This window comes from Cyclopterus lumpus, chromosome 14 (genome assembly GCF_009769545.1).
Source record: "Cyclopterus lumpus isolate fCycLum1 chromosome 14, fCycLum1.pri, whole genome shotgun sequence".
NCBI lineage: Eukaryota > Metazoa > Chordata > Actinopteri > Perciformes > Cyclopteridae > Cyclopterus > Cyclopterus lumpus.
Window position 1 is genome coordinate 6,185,012 of NC_046979.1, and position 17,926 is coordinate 6,202,937.

The following is a 17,926-nucleotide window of genomic DNA, read 5'->3' on the forward strand; positions in this document are numbered from 1 at the left end:
TGACGATTATGAAAACAGCCTCCCCACCAAACCAACTGCATGTTGTTCATCCAATGGTTTACCCGTTCAGAAGATGGAGAACAGAACACTCTTTGTTTTTTTTCATTGAATATGCATATTGTTAGTATTTACAAAGTAAATTCAAATTCTGTTTTCTACTATTATGGAAATTGCAGGATCGTGTTCTTTGTCTTGGACTTCATTTCTCTCCAAACAGCATGTTTTAGTGCCTTTTACTATGACCAAGCACAGAACCAGATGCATTGTTCTGTGAGACACTGTTTTGTTCCTGGACAACATAATGTGTACTCCACAGTGTATAATAACACTCTGGCTTCTCCTCTGTCCTTTACTCATGTGCAATTCTAATTATTTTGACTGTGCGGTGAGTCCAGATACAGACGTTTGAATTAAACCTACAGAAAGACAAAAGTTGACTTATTTAAGGGAAATTGCCACCACACCACATAAACCGCTATTGTACTACTACTACTACTACCACTGATAGCGATGTTGTCCTGCCCCCAGATCTTAGAAACTAAAAGCCAGTAAGAATAATGTCCCAAACTAAAAAAGTAAGACACTGAAATAACCAGACTTATCCTTTCATGTTTGTTCACCAGAGTCACTGAGATAAATGCTTGTGAATTTATCGCATTTAGTAAATAAAGGCTCTTTTTGACCCTTATCCTGAGTGCACCAGCCACTCTGCCTTTTGTCCCACTTTGTTGCCCCTCATTAACACCGAGGCCACATTCCCAGCCCAGCCCTACATTGCGGTGTGCTGCAGCTGCTTACTGGGCCATTACAGATGAGACAAGGGTGGCTAATACGTTCAGATACCGCAAAGGTCAGAGAACAACAGTAAACAATTTAATGAGAGCTCCAACCTGTTCAGGATTTGACAAAGTTCTCTTTGAGAGCATAGAAATGACAAAGGAATAAGAAAACATCCAATTTCACTGGTAAACTCTGGCGTACGGACGGGAGGCCATGCAGGCCCCGGGCCAAGCCTGACTGGATGCCCTAATGAACACTTATACAGCTGAGTAACTTTGGGCTATTTGCTTTTCTTTTTAATCGAACGCAGAAAAGCTTTTTTTTCCCCTCCCTCCTCCTCCTCTCTGTTTTGTAAGTGGCTTTAGCATGCTTGTCAACAGCATTGTTGAGCACATGATTATAGGATAATTTGGCAAATGCCTGTGCTTGTAGGCCCTGTGGGTCAGATATGATACTGAACTGGAGATGAGGACAGCGAAATCACATCTTGGGCTTTACAATTCATGCAATTCAAGTACTTTTTTTTTGTCAGCGGTGGAAAGAGCCTGAGGGTTAAAGAAGCAGCTTTGCCACTTTGAATACCAGATTTATCAAGGCAGTGAGGGGGGATAATGTTTTCTTTTAATATGTCAAATGTACTGTATGTATATGTTTAACTTAAAGAATGTTTCTGGTATATTACAACGTCAGTCTTATTTCTATATATAGATTTTGTACTACAAGTCATCACAGGTCCACTGACCAGCTCAGGTCCCATGCGGTCGGATCTGGTTCGCTAGGTCCTTAATTATTCACTGGTTCAAGGTCTGTATATGTCAATATATCTGATACCTGATTGGATCCAAGCTGACTCTCTATGAGCTCAGATCCTGACAGGAGAATAACATGTTTCTTGGGTCAGATGGGATGTGAACTATGAAGGGGAGGAGAACTTGCTGCTGGACTGCACCCTTTGAAGCCACAAGTCCAACACAGAGAGACTCGTGAAAAGCTTCGGCCCTCAGACCATCAGGGAGATGAACGCTGCGAAAAATACGCACTTAAACTTACTCCGCTTATTACTATTTCACATTAGCCTTTGAACACATCCTCGAGAGTATGCCAACTAATGCATTTCACAGATAATACATGATGAATTTATCTTTGAATCATGTTTTCCATCTGCCCAACACCTCAACAACTACACTTAAACCAGAATACAGGTCTGTAAACCATGAATCGTACTCCTCGTCTCATTTTTTATATATGTCATCATTTTTTTTTTGATATTTTGGATTTGCGAGACTGGACTTCATCATCTGATATTCGGTTATTGCTTAGTGTTTTGTACTCAAATATCTCTTTCAATTAATCCATAGTGTTTGTGCCACACCTACGAGCAGCTGCTTTGTGTTGTCCACATATCCCGAAAAAATGTATGATTCAAGACATTAGGAAAGACACAATTACACTTACCATAAATATGAAATAATGAGCCCACTTTACAGATTGAGGGAGCTATAGCTTGTAAGAAAAAGCACGGGGACTTAAAACTAAGTGAAACAAGTCAAAACAAAGTCTGGGTTTGTGCTGGAAAGAGATGTAAAGAGTTCTCTTGGATCAGACCCAGCACAGTGACAGGGCAGCAGTGAGCCGCTCGCCTTTATCCCTGGAGAGAGACAGTGATGCTAAATTGCCTTGTCTCCTTTCCTTGCTCTCTCTCTTTCTCTTTCTCTCACTCTCTCTTTTTTATCTCCCTCCCTCTCCCTGCGAGAGGCTAACATCTTAATCATAATTGTGTCACGAACCATAAACACTGATGCGCTCGGCTGTGGAAGCAGCCTCGTGGAAGTAATGGTCCTGAATAATAACAATAACTTTATTTGAGCCCTTCTGCAAGAACTTTTCCCAGCTAATTTGTGTTTACATGCGATGAAGAACGATGAGGTCGGCACTTCACGAACAAGAGCCGATCCCATTTTGAGGGATTATAGAATTTTGTACGATTTTTTTTTTTTTACAAATTTCTTGGAACCACAAGTGATGAAACTAAGAACCGAGCGTGTAGTATTTTAGCTTTAGTCGCAAATAAAACAAGGACTGGTTTTAATGGTTGTTTACTGTCAGTCGTATATGCCACTTCAGAGAACGTCACACGCTGAGACTCTTGAATATTATAAGAGAAATTCACGGGCGCTGCTCTTAACAACCGGAGAACTTAGATGTTGTTTCGACTTGTTTGAGACTAGAGAAATAGAAAAGGTGATGAGGTATGAGGTAGCTTACTCTAGTTTCTCCACAGAGAGTGATACAGAGTGAGACAGTGGGGAGATGAAGTCCAAGACTGAACTAATGCTGCACTTCTAATCCAACCCCATGAGCAACTCTTAAGTAATTTTCCCACACTACTCCGCTACTCCGCGACCTTCACTGGTTACCGGTGGCCGCCCACATCCGCTTCAAAACATCAAAGTCACGACTGTTTGCTGTGCTGGCTCCTCATTGGTGGAATTAGTTCCCCATTGACATCAGGACAGCAGAAAGTCTCTACATCTTCCGTCGCAAACTAAAAACACATATTTTTCGACTATACCTTGAATAGGGAAGGTAGCGCCGTAGTAGCACTTAAATGGCTCTTACTGATAGCACTTTGTAGTTTAACTTTATTGGAGAAATTGTACTTGCTTGATTCTTGTTGTTCTGAGTTTGGACTCATGGTTTAATGCACTTGTTGTAAGTCGCTTTGGATAAAAGCGTCAGCTAAATGACATGTAATGTAAAAGAAAGCCACGATGCAGTGTGCGTCACTTCAGCCTGTGGAATTATAAAGTATTAAACAGTCCCGCAACCAAATGTAAAAGAGTCCTTATTCTGTCATCGTCTGTTATTTTCAAAAGAAATGCTATATACGAAAACAGAGTTACTCTATACAACTTTCATGTTTCACTGTCTACCCGTAAGTCCTAGTCGACAACATTTGATTATGCAGCCGCACCCACTTCTGGGTTCCAATTGATCAACACTGGCATCTGAGAACTAATAGCTTGCCGGAGAAAAAACAAAATTCAGACATCAAACGATCAATATTTATGGACATGGTGAAGAGAAAAACATAAGGTTGTTGTTGCATTTAAAAGGTTGCCGTGCAGCAGCCGCCGCTGCAGCACAAGGATAATGTCAAGTTTAGTCAATTTTATTTATATAGTCCAAAATTCAAATCCAAAAAGTCTCAGAGGGCTTCGCAATCTCTAAAGATTGACAACCTTAATCATGACATCGTTAATTCAAATTAAGGAAAGAAAATCGTTGCTCGTGTGAAACGAGAAGTCAACATTGATTTATTCGTCTCGCAACTTCTGTACTCAAGTAACAGCACTTCTGTAATTGTTTTAACCCAAACTACTGTGTTTTCATAAACCTTACTAAGTAGTTATATTGCCTAAACCTAAACAAGTATTTCACAATCTTATCCTAAACCTAACCAAGTAGTTTTGTTGCCTAGACCCAAGTTGTCTGAAGTTAATAAGGGAACCAGCGTGATGCCAATTATTACATATTTGATCCCTGCAGCGTACACTATAGTCAGTAAATATTATTGTAATGAGTTTAAGTGCGAAAATGTTTGGGTTGACTGTAAAAAGAGTACTATGGATTCCATAATATGTCATAGTTTTAGGCCTCAGAAGGTAGGACATATTTGCTGACCTGCTTTTACATATATTTATAAGATCAAACTATATGTGTGTCTAATAATACTGAGACCCTTGATATAGAGTCATACACCATGCATTGTATATACACAAGCTCTTTTTTTAACTATCCGGATGGAGGTCATGTGCTCAAATGTGTTCGTTGAGTAAAGATCAGACTATTCCAGTAAGTCAGCTGGTGTTTTTAAAGCTATTTTTAACAATCGTGTTAAAGCTCCAGGATGCCACTGTATCATAACTAAAACTATATTAGGAGGCAGTTGCAGGACGAGGGGGAAGTTCTGCTCAGTGCCGTTAGATTAAATCCTTTCCAGTTGAGAAGTAGTTGGTTCAGTGCCTCAGCCGAAGTCTTTTCTCCGTGTTCCCTCAGTATTACCCAGGAATGGACGGCGATCCAGAAACGTATCAGACCCTTTCTACTGGCTTAGACGCCTTTCCGTTTGCAGGGTCTCTCTGCCTATTGGACGAGTCTGTGGAGCATCTTTTAGAGGAAGCTTGTGGATTTTCTGTGGCTCAACCAGATGGCATACAAACCCACAGTAAATAAATATTAATCCCTCAGCCAAAAGCAGATTCCTGGAAACAGATCCACGGACACACGTCTGTTGTGTTTTCTTTTTGAGCTCAGCAGGGGAGTCTACCAACCAAAAACACTCTCCCCGGCTTTAAATCAGTTTACTTGTGTACCCATAATCCCTCAATGGAGAACATATTTGCAAATTTAGTTAATCGATCGTCGTCATTGTTTAATTCTTTTTTTTTTAACAGATCATACCTTTTTTTCTTTTTCTTGAACAATTCCAGTAACCACTATACAAAAGCATTCAGGCTTAATTAAAGTTGTGTTTAATAAAACAATCACAATGTAATTGACAAAGTAACTAAGTAAAAGGAATTTCATTCCAGCGTTCTGGATGCTATGTAGGTTGGTTAAATATGACCATCATCTCGCTTGTGTATAAGCATTCTGACCAAGAAGTTGAATCAAAATAATCAGCATAACACCCATCTCTGTGTAACTTTGCAGAACAATAAATCCAGCCTGAGGTTAACTTTCGGATAACAAGCTGCTAGCAATGCATCTTCTGCACAAGGATGCTGGATTTCTAATCTTTTAATTGGTTGGCGCTAGCAGGGTGCAACAGTGCGGCCGCGTCTACCGGCCAATCCTGCGGCGAACACCGCAGGCTGCTGCAACCTGCTCTAACATCACGGCCCAAAAAGAGGAAATGGTTTGCAATATGACACAGTCAAATAGCTAGTTCAGATAACTAAGATCATAAGCACATTGTTGGCCCGGACTGGATGATCCAATTTACGATCTGATGTTTCTCCAAGATCGTTTTAAAAAAAAAAATTGATACGAATGTTCACCGCGGGTGAAGAGCCAAACCCGCTGTCAACTGAGGCGGCAAATTGCCCTCTGCTGCCGTCGGTAAGCGCTCCCCATCGGCCAATTGAGCGTCTCTAACTAAGAGCTGACTATCATCACCGTGCAAGAAAAGAGAGAGCTTATTCTCCGATGAAAGAACAGACCTGAGAGGTGTCTGGAAGGGTTCCACGACCTTTCTGCTTGACACACTAGAGTATCCTCTGCATAGAATATTCTCTAAATTAAAGTAGTAAAACAATGCGTAGTCAGAAGAATTCAGAACTAGGAGAACTTTATCTCCAGCTGAGGATGCAGAGGAAAAGCCACAGGAATGTAGCATTGCACAACCCCGATATCATCTTGAATTGTTTTTTTTCCCAACGCAGCAAAGTGAGACTTGTATAATCACAGGCGGACGCTCAATTCATAAACTGCAGAAAGTGTGTGAAGTGACACTTGATGTATCGAAGGATAACAATCGGTCGATAATTTCCCCCCGTGACAGCTGCATGAAAGCACATTCCATTTATTTTCCACTTTTTATCCAAAGTGCCTCAGAGTGAAACCAGTCCTTTGGTTTTCAGCACAAGTGGGCACAAAAAAAGAACACCGTGACCCTGAAGTGCTGCACAGAAACCGAGGAGTAGGAATTATTTACATGGCAAAGGGAATATGGTGGTTTGCAATAGGGTTGGGCAATCTCGATCAAAGCACGCCAGTGAAATTTAGTAGTTAGATTTAGAACTATCGACAGCTTTCTGCAAGTTATACAAAAGAAAAGAATATATTATATATATATATATATATATATATATATATATATAATATTGTGTGTGTATATATATATATATATATATATATATATATATATATATATATATATATATATACACATATATATATATATATATATATATGTATGCATGTATATATATATATACACATATATATATGTATGTATGTGTGTATATATATATATAATATATATATGTGTGTGTGTATATATATATATATATAAGCAGTTTTTCCTGTACTCAAAAGCTCTCTTTTAAAAATCGGTGTGTTTCTGTAAAATATATCCCAGCAACATGTTCTCCATTCTCCATTATTATTATTATTATTATAAATTGAAGCACAATGAAGGAAAAAATGTTAAGCACTTTAAAGTTAAGCACTTTAACGACGGCTAAAGCTTAACGTAAGTGGCTCAATTTTCTCGGCTCATTCCGTTGTCTGTTGGTGCGTCTCTTCACTTCTGTAGATAAGTGGGCTGCCGCAGATAAAACTGCTGTATGTCATGTTGAGGTACAACATCCTGCACACTGACGACAAAGTCTGATGACGGAGAAGTAAACATTTCAGGTACTTTGACTTGAATTTGCTGTTTACGTGACTTTGAGGCTGATTGCGTCCACAGTTTAGTTTGCAGAGGGATTTCCAGTGTTGTGTTAATTGGCAAGGTGGTTGTCATTTTAGTACCAATTAGGAACACACAGCAGTTGTTTGGGGGGTAGTTTGTCCTCTCAGTGACGTTTGTGTTTTTCTGTCGATGTTTTCAGTGCTCATGAATCTAAGGATCCGTTAGTACCTGCATATTTTAGAAAGATAGCCGTGGCTGAAGGCTTTAATTGTTCGGGTTGTCCGGCGCAGGAAAGCCTTGACGGAATTTCTTCAAATTTGGCACAGACGTCCACTTAGGCTCATATGGATGAACTGATATACTTTGAGGTCAAAGGTCATGGTCACTGTGGCATCCCGTGCGTACCATTCTTATGCTGCGTTTGGTGTGAACGCAGCATAAGAATGGTACGCACCAAACGTGCGACCAGATCCCATGCAAAGTCAATGCACAGGCGCGTTTAGACGTGAAAAAGGGGGCGTGGCTTATCTCCGTGGCTTGTCTCCGTAAACAGTTATAACTTCCGCCATGAAATAAATAACCACTATTTCTACTCTATACTTGTTGTGGAAATACCACAAACGTCGGAACATCAGCCGCCCTCGTATTTGGGTTCATAACATCACCCGTCGCCGCACACAGCTCGGTGAATTTCACCGTCTTCTCCAGGAACTGCGTCTGGATGACTGCGGCTTCCAGCGCTACTTCAGGCTAACCTGTAGCTGTATTAAAGAGCTCGGGGGCGTCCGCAAACCGCTACGATGTCCTCCATTTCTTTCTGATTCAACAACGGCAGGACAGTGACGGGCGGAGCATCTCAACGCTGATTGGCGCCAAAGTTGAAATATTTCAACTCGGGCGAAAAATTCGCCCCGCCCGATTCGCGTCTATCGCGACGCAAATTCGCGTCTAAACGCATCTGTGCATTGACTTCTGCGTTTGGTGTGAACGCAGCACTATTGACGCGCCATCTCTTGTTCTTGGTGGCCATGAGACCTTCATGTGGTTAAGCTTAGGCAACAATATGACTTCGGTTTTCGGGAAAGATGCTGTTCTTTGTTGAATTCACCCTGTCCGTGTTATCATTGCTGGCGTTTAATCCACACTAAGTTGTTTCAGTTTCAAGGTCATGGTCTCTTTGTTTCTCCACTTTTCTCTGGAACACACGGATATCTATTCCTCTCTATTTTTATCTTTATATCTCCCTCTTTGTCTCTTTCATTTTGTCTCATGGTTTCTCCTCTAAAGTGCACTCGCTATTCCCCTCCGTCCCTTTTTTTGTTTTTTCATTTCGCATGTTTCTCGCTCGCTCTCTCAGTGCATCTCCCTCTGTCTCTTCCACTTGTGCCTCTCATTTCTCTATTTCTCTCTCTCTGTATACTTATCTGTCCTTTGCTCTTTTTTTTAACATCCCTAATAGAGAGTAGCATGACCGATTGGCACTTGCCATACAAATTGTTGTTCTAAATAGTCCTAGACTCCCTAACAACGCACGGACGTGCATACCAATAAATGTTCGTACATCAGAGAAGATGGACAACTGCAGCCGAGGAACCTACAATGATGATGCTTGCGGTAAACGCTGCAGATGTTTACTGGAAACCATGTTTGAAGTGCAGAGAAGTCCAAAATCGTCATCAGTCACCACGCAAAGGTAATTTATGCTCAGAGGTTTTTTGACCAAAAAATGAAACTATCCTGATACGCAGACGAGGAGAGTTGGACATCATGGACGTTGACCTAATTCGATTGTCCTCGCCATCGATCGCTTCCTTCTTTGGACCTTAACCCTTCCTCTAACGCATCCGTCTTTATTTGAGTCTTTGACTATACAGACGTTAATACAACTGTTGGCTACTTCAATATACAGTAAATGGGACCTTTGCATGAGGAGAATCTCTCTAACTGGACTTTCATTATACCCTTGCTCGAACGTAATACCCGTCACTTCATGTGCCTGCCAGCGCGGGGATGTCACCACAAACACCAGACACCACACTGAGAAACACAGAGAGTTTTCCCTGGCGACAATAGGCTCAATCAGCATAATGCAAACTTGTTTGCCAAAGGCTGGAACGTAACAGACATCCATGTTTATGTAAAAGGACAGCACTCGAGCTTTAGGGTGGCTTCCTCCTGTTAAAGACCAATGCCAGCGATACGGATGGAGTACACACGGCGTGAGTTAACAAGATGAGAAGTAAAACAGCTAACACATTTCCAGTCTCTTGGTGTTGAGATGGACTAAATCCTCTCCCACTCAACTTTTTCAGAGAACATTTCTACCCCACAGCTTCAAAGTAAGCAGACAAATCCCTCACACTACCAATCCCATGTCAACGTGTCATAATCTTCAACCTGGTTTCAGTTCAAACTGAAACTTCAAACGATGGTCACCTAGGGAGGTACAATCTCCAGACATCTCCAGTACCTCACTATTGTCTGATATGCTGAGATCCCGATGGACCCTTTTTACGCCTCCGCTACGTTTTTCAGGCCCTAGAAGCCAAAGAGTGGCACTGTGCTCCTCCTATTTTATTCTCAGTTATAAAAATGTATCTATTTCCTGGATAGCTATTTAAGGCAGAACGTTCCCCTCTTGATGGAGAGAGAGAAGAAGAGCTCCTATTTTGTTTGTAAACAGGAAGCAAGACCGGAAGAGTTCTTACTTGCAAATCACCAAATCAGTGCTTACTGTGTATTAGTAATGACGCATGCTAGTAATTAATTAAAACTGGAGTTTATGTGTTGCAAGAAAATATTTCACATGCAATAGTTTGGTTACATAAAGCACACAGGATTTACATTTTTTGGGTAATCAAAAATTCTCAAATGTTAAATTCTGATGAAACAGACTGTCGCTCAAACTTTTACCCAAATGTCTAATTAAACTTCCAACTTATAACATATGGGAGCCCCTCAATTATGATGGATGGGAGGGGCCTTTTAGAGACATTTTGTTTTGTTAAAAATATGCTTTTCACATGTGTGGTTCCAATCACAGAACTCACACTGTGAACAATCAGCAAGGTGATAAAATAGGTGTTTATGTAAATGCAAATCAACTTTTATTGTGACGCATTTACACCGGGGACTTGAACTGGCGGCTCTTTGGCTTCCCCTAGTACCCCTGCTTTATTTATCTGAAAACAAACCAGATGAAGCCAATTGAAACAAACTGAATGACTGTTAGATTTCCAACAGAAATGAGAAAAAGTGACAAATAGTAGTTTCTACAGTACTTTTAAAAAAAAAAAAAATGTTGTATTGATTTTTGGAGGCTCGCTGAACATTTGAAACCAGAAACACTGATTGACAAGTGGACTCTAATTATACTTGTCTCCCAGCCTGGCCGGGAGGAGGCTTTAATGATTTGAAAAGACACCAGGCTCTGCCAGTCCGCCACAGTAAGAACGCTCCCTCTCAATTGACCTGCCTGATGGCTGGATCACACGTTAAAAGAAAATAAATAATAATAAGAAGAAGACAGTAATGGATGCACCCCCAGGTGTCCAGTGTTGTTTTTCCGGACGGCGCTCATTACACACGCAAGTAAAAAAACACAGAGATATAATACATACATAATACATATACAAATACATCACAGATGTAACTGCGGCATCTCTGCGCTATGTTGTTCTTCTCAAATCGCTCCGCGTTCGAAGGGGTTTAGGCGTTATTTACCCCGCAGCGAAAAAAAGCCACAAACAGAGCTGGCGGGGGTCATAATTTCCATGGAAATGACTCCGCAGCCGAGCGAATGTGGAAAGAGGTTGGCTCGGCACAACTTGATTCCTGCTTCAAAGTCTAATCCTCGAATTATCACTCACTCAGCAAATCCCCACTCTCCTGTCTCACTCCCCCCCCCCACCGCCCCCCCCCCCGCCTCTTTTCACCTCCTCATCTCAATCATCTGCCTCGCAATTTTCGTTTAAGCCCCCCACCCCCCACCCTCCCGCCCGGCAGCTCTATCTATCCATCTATCTGCAGGAGGTGGAGAAAATAACAGGAAACACTGCATGGTCGGAGACTTTATCTGTAAAATAAATCCCCGCGGAACGTGAAGTTTACGAGGTGAGAAATGCATTCATCATGTGTGTGAAGGTCTTTACACGGCGGGGGTGTAACAAATAAACAATACAAATATGCAAAACAGTCACCTGAAAATATTACATGTGTAGAGGTGGATCTGGTCTTCGCTGCGTTTGTCAAGGCCGAAAGGAGGAATATAGATTTGCCATCTCGGCTCAGACGACGGAGACTCCGTGGTGTTGTTTTATAACCATAAGCCTAACAAAACACCTTGTAATATTCACGTTTGTGTGAAAGTATTCATGAGGAACACAACGTTTTGGAAAAAGGCAACAACGAGCTCTTTCTTGAGATAGATGAGAAGATTGGTACGGAGTACTGTGTGTACACTGTGTGTACGGACTATGAATAGTCCAATAACCAATTTTGCTTCACAGTCACCGTAAAGACACGAGTAATATCGCTCTTCTCGTCTCACTAACGGAACAAACGGGGTTCGTTCATAAAAATGTCAAAACCGTACCCTTTTAAAGCGGCTTTGGCCACCTCAGGAGAGTTTGCCGAGGTCGCTCTCTGTGGCAACACTGCCAGCCAGACACGCCGTTAGTCCCTCGTCAACAAGCAACGGTGTCCAGGCAATTTTTCTGTGGCAGCGCAATGAAAAGGTCTGATGAGTCATTCGTCACAATTTTCAAGACTCGGCTGGTTTTATGGTTGCAAAAAGCTCAAGTATGAGTTTCTCAAGGCAAGTTGCCAGCTGTTAAATTTAGTGCCGTCTATGGGCGGCCATACTGCTAAAAAGCTGTTCTGAAGATGAACGGTGACCTTGATCAGAGTCTCATGGAGCTTCTTTCATAGCCAGAGGGACTGCCGAACTCGAACTCTGCAGACGGCTATCGTACAGTTTGGCTCAATGTTTGGAGAAACAAACTGTGATTTATATTCCACTCCAACATCAAAAGAACACCAGAAGCATTTTGGGTGTACATTTTATGAAAACATTCAATATAAATCAAACTCTCTACTACCTGGTGGTCTCTGTAGAAACCACCTTCTTTGGTGGCTGTTTGAGCATTTTACATCATACGTTCCTACATCCATTATAAAGTGGCAATACTGAGTACATAACTCTACATATTGCGGGGCGTGATGAATAAACCACTCAGAAATGCTAAATACTGCCCCTGTAAATAATATATGTCTAGGGCTTTTATTGTGAAAGGTATAAGGGTGGATCTGGTGCGTCTTTGTCAAGGTTGAAATGGCTAATTCAGTTTGTCATCTCGGTTACGGACTCCGGAGCTTCTGCGTCGCTGTTTCGTTGCAACTTAACCCTTTCAGCACATCTGGATTGGGTGATGCATTATTATTCGCAATGCCAAGGCCCCCGAAAGAGCATTCTCGTTCCAAAAAAACCAAGAAATGTTGCAACGAATGTGTTCCCATGTGTATTCACAAAACAAAAAGAGCTTAAAGTAAACGATGGGTTAGTGGTAGCTGTGTGTGACCTATTCTGGGGTGAAAAACCCAGCAACAACAATGTCCGTGTGAGCACAAGCAAGCTGTGCCTGGAAGATAAACCACCGTCTTTCCTCTTAGACAGACAGTATAACGTTTGCTCCAATAACCGGCATATCCATGCATCCACTGTGCCTTCTGTCTCTGTGGTGCAGCCACACTATGCAACACAGCTGGCGGGTTTTACATGATTAATGAAGCTAGCTAAAGCTTCCTTAATAAAAGACCTCATTCGGATTTTCAAGCAATATGTTGCTCTGGTTGTGTTGTGAACACGCAGTACGATCCCTTTTAACTTTCTCTCTTAAAAGTACCACGTTTTTTTTTCATCTTGGCATATATGAATTTAAAAAGCAAGCGATTTTCTAGTAGCGATAGTGAATAGGAAAAACATTTAAGGAATGCCGATAATCACAGGCTGACGGGTCTTTGTCCTTTTCAGTGGAGCAGTGGACAACTGATTGCTGGTTAGATGCTAAATGTCGATCAGAAGAGAAGAAGAAAAACAAGCGTGCCTCAAATGTGCCAAACTGCTGCCGCAAAGAGTCCTTCAGACACTCAGTGAACAGCTGACGGCGCTCATGTCCTTTGTAGCTCGGCGAGTTAGAAACACAGGCGGGGTTACAGAGTCACGGACAACCAGTGTTGGAAACTTCACGGAAGCAGCAACACATTTGAAATTCAAATGGATGCATGCGGTCATCACAGCTGATATTGGCATATTTTCATAAAAATCAAGGCGCTTTCTATTTTAGCCTATGATTTTAAATTGGGGAAAGAAATGGTTTGACATTAGCTACGGTTATCCTTTTGTCTCCTTCATGAACAACGGGATATTGAGTTTATATATAACGTACTGGTCTGATGTGTGAACAGCATTGTTCTACCTGCTGCCTTCAAGATCTCCAGGGATTTAATGAACTGAAGGAGAAGCCAGTCGCGTGTTTTTAAGGCGTCACTCCTCTGCACTGCTCGTACACATGTTGGTTACATCTGAGCGGTGGGAGGTAACAGTAGACAGTTGGAAGCTACAGACAGAGACAGTTGAAAGCCCATAAAGAGACGAAGCAGAGACAGAGAGCCGAGGGTCGGGGGGGGTCAGCGGATATTCGGAGCTCTGACTCTGTTCCCGATATAACTGTGTGTGGCGCGACAGCTGCCGTGTGTCCCGAAGCAGGTGGGCTGTGTTACATGCCTGAGTCAATAGGCTCAGGAGTCTGCTGGCGGCGGAGGCTTCTTCAGACCAATGAAATCAACGTAGAAAGTGTGCCGGCTGTCAGTCGGACGCAGAGGTTGCTGCTAATTTCCTCCCTCACTTTCCCTGCCCATCTTTTATCGTTTGGAAGAGAAGCGACTCTGGTCGCACCAAAATTCCCACAAAAACTGGGAAAACACACCGACGTCAAGTACCGATGTCGCAGGGGAAGGTGACGTCGTGATGGTACAGTCCACCGCTTTGCTTTTCCTCGTTTACTTAAATCAACGAGAACTACCGTTAAAAAAACAAAACATTTCGCAATATTGATAATATAAATTCTTATATATTGTCATAATGTTATGCTTTTGTCAGGTTACTCAAGTTCAGAATAACACGTAGGAGGTGAAATTTGTGTCTGGGAATGTCTGTTTCTCAGTAATAGATAGATAAAAGTGGCTTGGATTTGCAGGGCTCAGTCCTGTGAGATGGAATTATCCCCCTCCTTGATAATTCAGCGCCAATTAGAAGTTAGGATGATGCACACGAACCTGTGACGAAATCTGTGTATGTAAGGGCCGGGCTTCCGGTTCTAAGAGAGCTGTTGTGACTCCACTGTGATTGCAATCTCAGCGCTTATACTTTGCTTGTAATCAGAGAAATAAATCTACCAGAACGAGAGAAGTTGTTGGCTGAATTCTTCCAAAGGCTCTTACCAGGCAGACACTTATATAATACGAGAAGTTACTCCTCATTTTTCATGCTTTTTCCTGTGAAATCCGGCAATACATGTCAATTTCCGCTTGTAACGTGCACACGGCCTTTTCAAAATAAACTTCCACCCTCAAAGATCTCAGTAAGGTTGAGGGAAAAAAAACTACTTGGTTAAGTTTTGGAATATAAGTTTGCTACCACGGAGGGGCTGATACTAAAGTAAATAAATCCACGTTGACTTCTTGTTTCACGTGGGGAACGACAAGCATGTTGCATATCAACAAGTGTTTTCAAGCGCAGGCAACTTTTGTGATAATGAAACCTTTGCAGGACCTGAGGCAGCAATTTTGAGTTTGAAAAGCCTTCTGGAAAAGACACCACTCATTGGCTTTCTGTCTGGATATAAACACGTTCTCAGTAGTGCAATTATAAAAAAGAAAAAAGCTAATTGAACTCTAGATTGCACTTTTTTTTTTTAAGTGCACGAACCAAAGCACGCTGACCTCGGCAAGTTTTGCATTGTGGAATCAGCCAGAAGCGTTAAAGCAATATTCAGGCAATAAAATAAATATGACTATTATCATCAGTCAGACCTGAGAGACTTTGACAACACGGATCGTGACTTGCAATCAAGGACTTGAGACTTTTCTTGGGACTATAACGCTGGGTGTAAAAACCTTCAACCTTTTTGTCGATACAGACTGAAATGTGTCTGCGACTCTCCAAAACACATCGAGTGAGATCTGTAATGTTGTCATTTTTTGGATCAGATGGTACCTCATTGGATGACCCGATGTGTGATTGCTTGTGTCAAGACAAGATTTAATATTTGAGAAATTTGGCTTTTCGTGTTGAATTGAAGGCATTGTTTGGTGGTATTCTGCTAAATTGAGTATTCACCAATAGATAGAAACAAATATAATCATTTTACTCATTGAGCTCCACAGAGAGGCTAAAAAAAAAGAAGACCAACACCCTTCACCACAACTGAGGCAGCCACTCAGCCCTCCCACCCAGAGCAGACCCAGAGTCAGTGTTGAGGCATGCGCCTCCTCCTCCTCCTCTACAGTGGAACCCTGACAGTAGGCTGCAGTCTGTCCACACTCAGCTTCTTGTTACTTATTAATAGCAGCTTGTTCCCCAGAGGAACAAAGTAATTGAAACCAAATGTGTTGCCGAGACTGATATGGAGGGGGGGGGGGGGGGGGGGGGGGGGGGTTGGCGGCCGGTCGGCCCACACACCCCTCGCTCCCCCCTCTCCTTCCTCTCTCCATACACAAAGATTGTAGAAAAGGAGGAAGGTTTGGCGCATGCAGCCTTGGACAATCACTTTTCTTGCTATTTCGTTTCTGAGAGAAAAGGAAAGTTCCCGAGCTCCATTTCTTCCCAACTTCTCGGTTTCACGACGAATGAATTAATGTAACTGCTTCGGTCTCGGGGGGCTCTGTAATTTAAAGTGCTTCTTAAAAACTTTTCTTTCTTTTTTTTTTTTTTTTGTCTCGGGCCGGTGAGCACAAAGTGGAAAGTAAAAAAAATGAATACATTTAAACAAACAAACAAACAAACACAAACATGTCTCCCAAAGTAAAACAAGCAAACTGCCAACTACAAATAAAGAACTACAGCTTTAACTTTGCCCGTTTCTTTGTGAAGGAGCATTCAGAGCTCAGCCCACCACAGCCACACTTAACAATGAGCGCTCCAAAACAAGGCAAATCAAAACTTACCATGTTTCTTTCTCTCTTTTCCTCCCCCGTTCCCTCTGTATTCCTCTCTCTCTCTCTCTCTTCACTTCCTCTCTTTCTCTCCTGGTGAGCTGTGCTCAGAGTGTGTCAGGCAAATAGAAATGGGGTTGAGTTGCTGCTAAAAAAAAGAATCTGCATGAGGCCTTCACTGAACAAAGTCAAAGTCAGGCAGCCACCTCTCTCTTTCTTTCTCTCTCTCCCCTCCCTGCTGCCTTGCTCTCTTGTCAGCTTTTCCAATAACAAACTGCTCCCCGCCTCTTTTGGTCAAGTCCCTGAGCAGTGAGCCGTTTCCTGGACGCGTGGTGGACTCCTGTGACCCGGCTGTATCCCTCTTCTATTTTTTTTCTTTTCTTTTTTAAGGCTCTGCCGTGAACGGGTCGTGTTGCTCCACTCACTGAGTTGCAGCCTACACCATCCTGCCAGATTTAGAACAAGAGAGACATGTGGCTTGAAGTTTAAAGAGGCGGGACTTGCCTTGCAAGTGTTTTTGTGCTGTCATGACGACCCCTCCTCCTCCAGCTGTCTGAGGCCTGCCCCTCCCCGGTGTTTGGGGTGTGTTGGGATGCTTTTTCCCCACGTGTGTGGTTTGTGAAGCAGAGTATGTCGGGTACATTGAGTCATACGGCAAGTCTACTGCACTGTGTGTACATTTCATCTTGTGCGCGAGGTTCAGGTGTTATGACACTTGAGTATTTGTTGTTGTTTTTGGTGTGTTTGTAATGTTGCCCGAGTTGTTGTTTGCAAATCAAATTAAAATGATGTGACATTTGCTTATTTTACATTTGTAACTTTGTAACAATATATATATATATATATATATATATATATATATATTTTTTTTTTTTTTTTAACTTTGTAACAAAATATATATATATATTTTTTTAATGAACTATTATCATTTTTCATTATGATCATGTTTTTAATGAATGTTTAATTCATACATTTTGAGAACTTTGTGGCCAGTTCAACTTTTTTGTGTGGGACGTGTGCGTCAATGTGTGCGTGCGTCCTCTGAAGCCGTCACGAAGCTCTGCGAGTTCACGTGACATAAATAGAGGTGTCGGATCAGATCATGCTTCTATAGCTCATTCCTGGTCACATCATTTAGAAAGGCACTCTCTCATCTGCTGCTGTGTTTTGGTGCTTAGGTACGACGGCGCGTCGTCCCGGCTGCTTTCAGCTCATCACGTTCATTTCTCACAGTCAAAGTGTATGAATATTTTAGAATTGTGCTCTGACGCAAAACAAATGCTCACATAATCACGACGTGGGAACGATGACAATATGTATCGATGTTTTCACAAGTGGTATATATATTGAATCAATACCCCCAAAACCTCTATGATGTGCTATGAGGCTGAGAGTCGTACCGGTGTCGTGTGGAAATGGTGTATATAGGTACGACTGTCATATATAAGCGTCCATGGTGTTTTACATTGAAGAAGTGTGTGCTGCTGTTCTCGACCAACAGTTCTGAGAGAG

The 17,926-nt window shown here is 42.0% G+C and overlaps 1 protein-coding gene across 1 annotated transcript in view; it reads right to left on the reverse strand.

Moving 5' to 3' along the window:
* sgcd (sarcoglycan, delta (dystrophin-associated glycoprotein)) overlaps positions 1-16,602 on the reverse strand; it is a 106,292-nt gene extending 89,690 nt beyond the window's left edge. The window contains exon 1 of the mRNA XM_034550421.1: positions 16,427-16,602. Within this exon, the coding sequence (XP_034406312.1) occupies positions 16,427-16,429 (3 nt within the window). The 5' untranslated portion in view covers positions 16,430-16,602. The remainder of the gene's footprint in view (positions 1-16,426) is intronic.
* Positions 16,603-17,926: the final 1,324 nt, after the last annotated feature.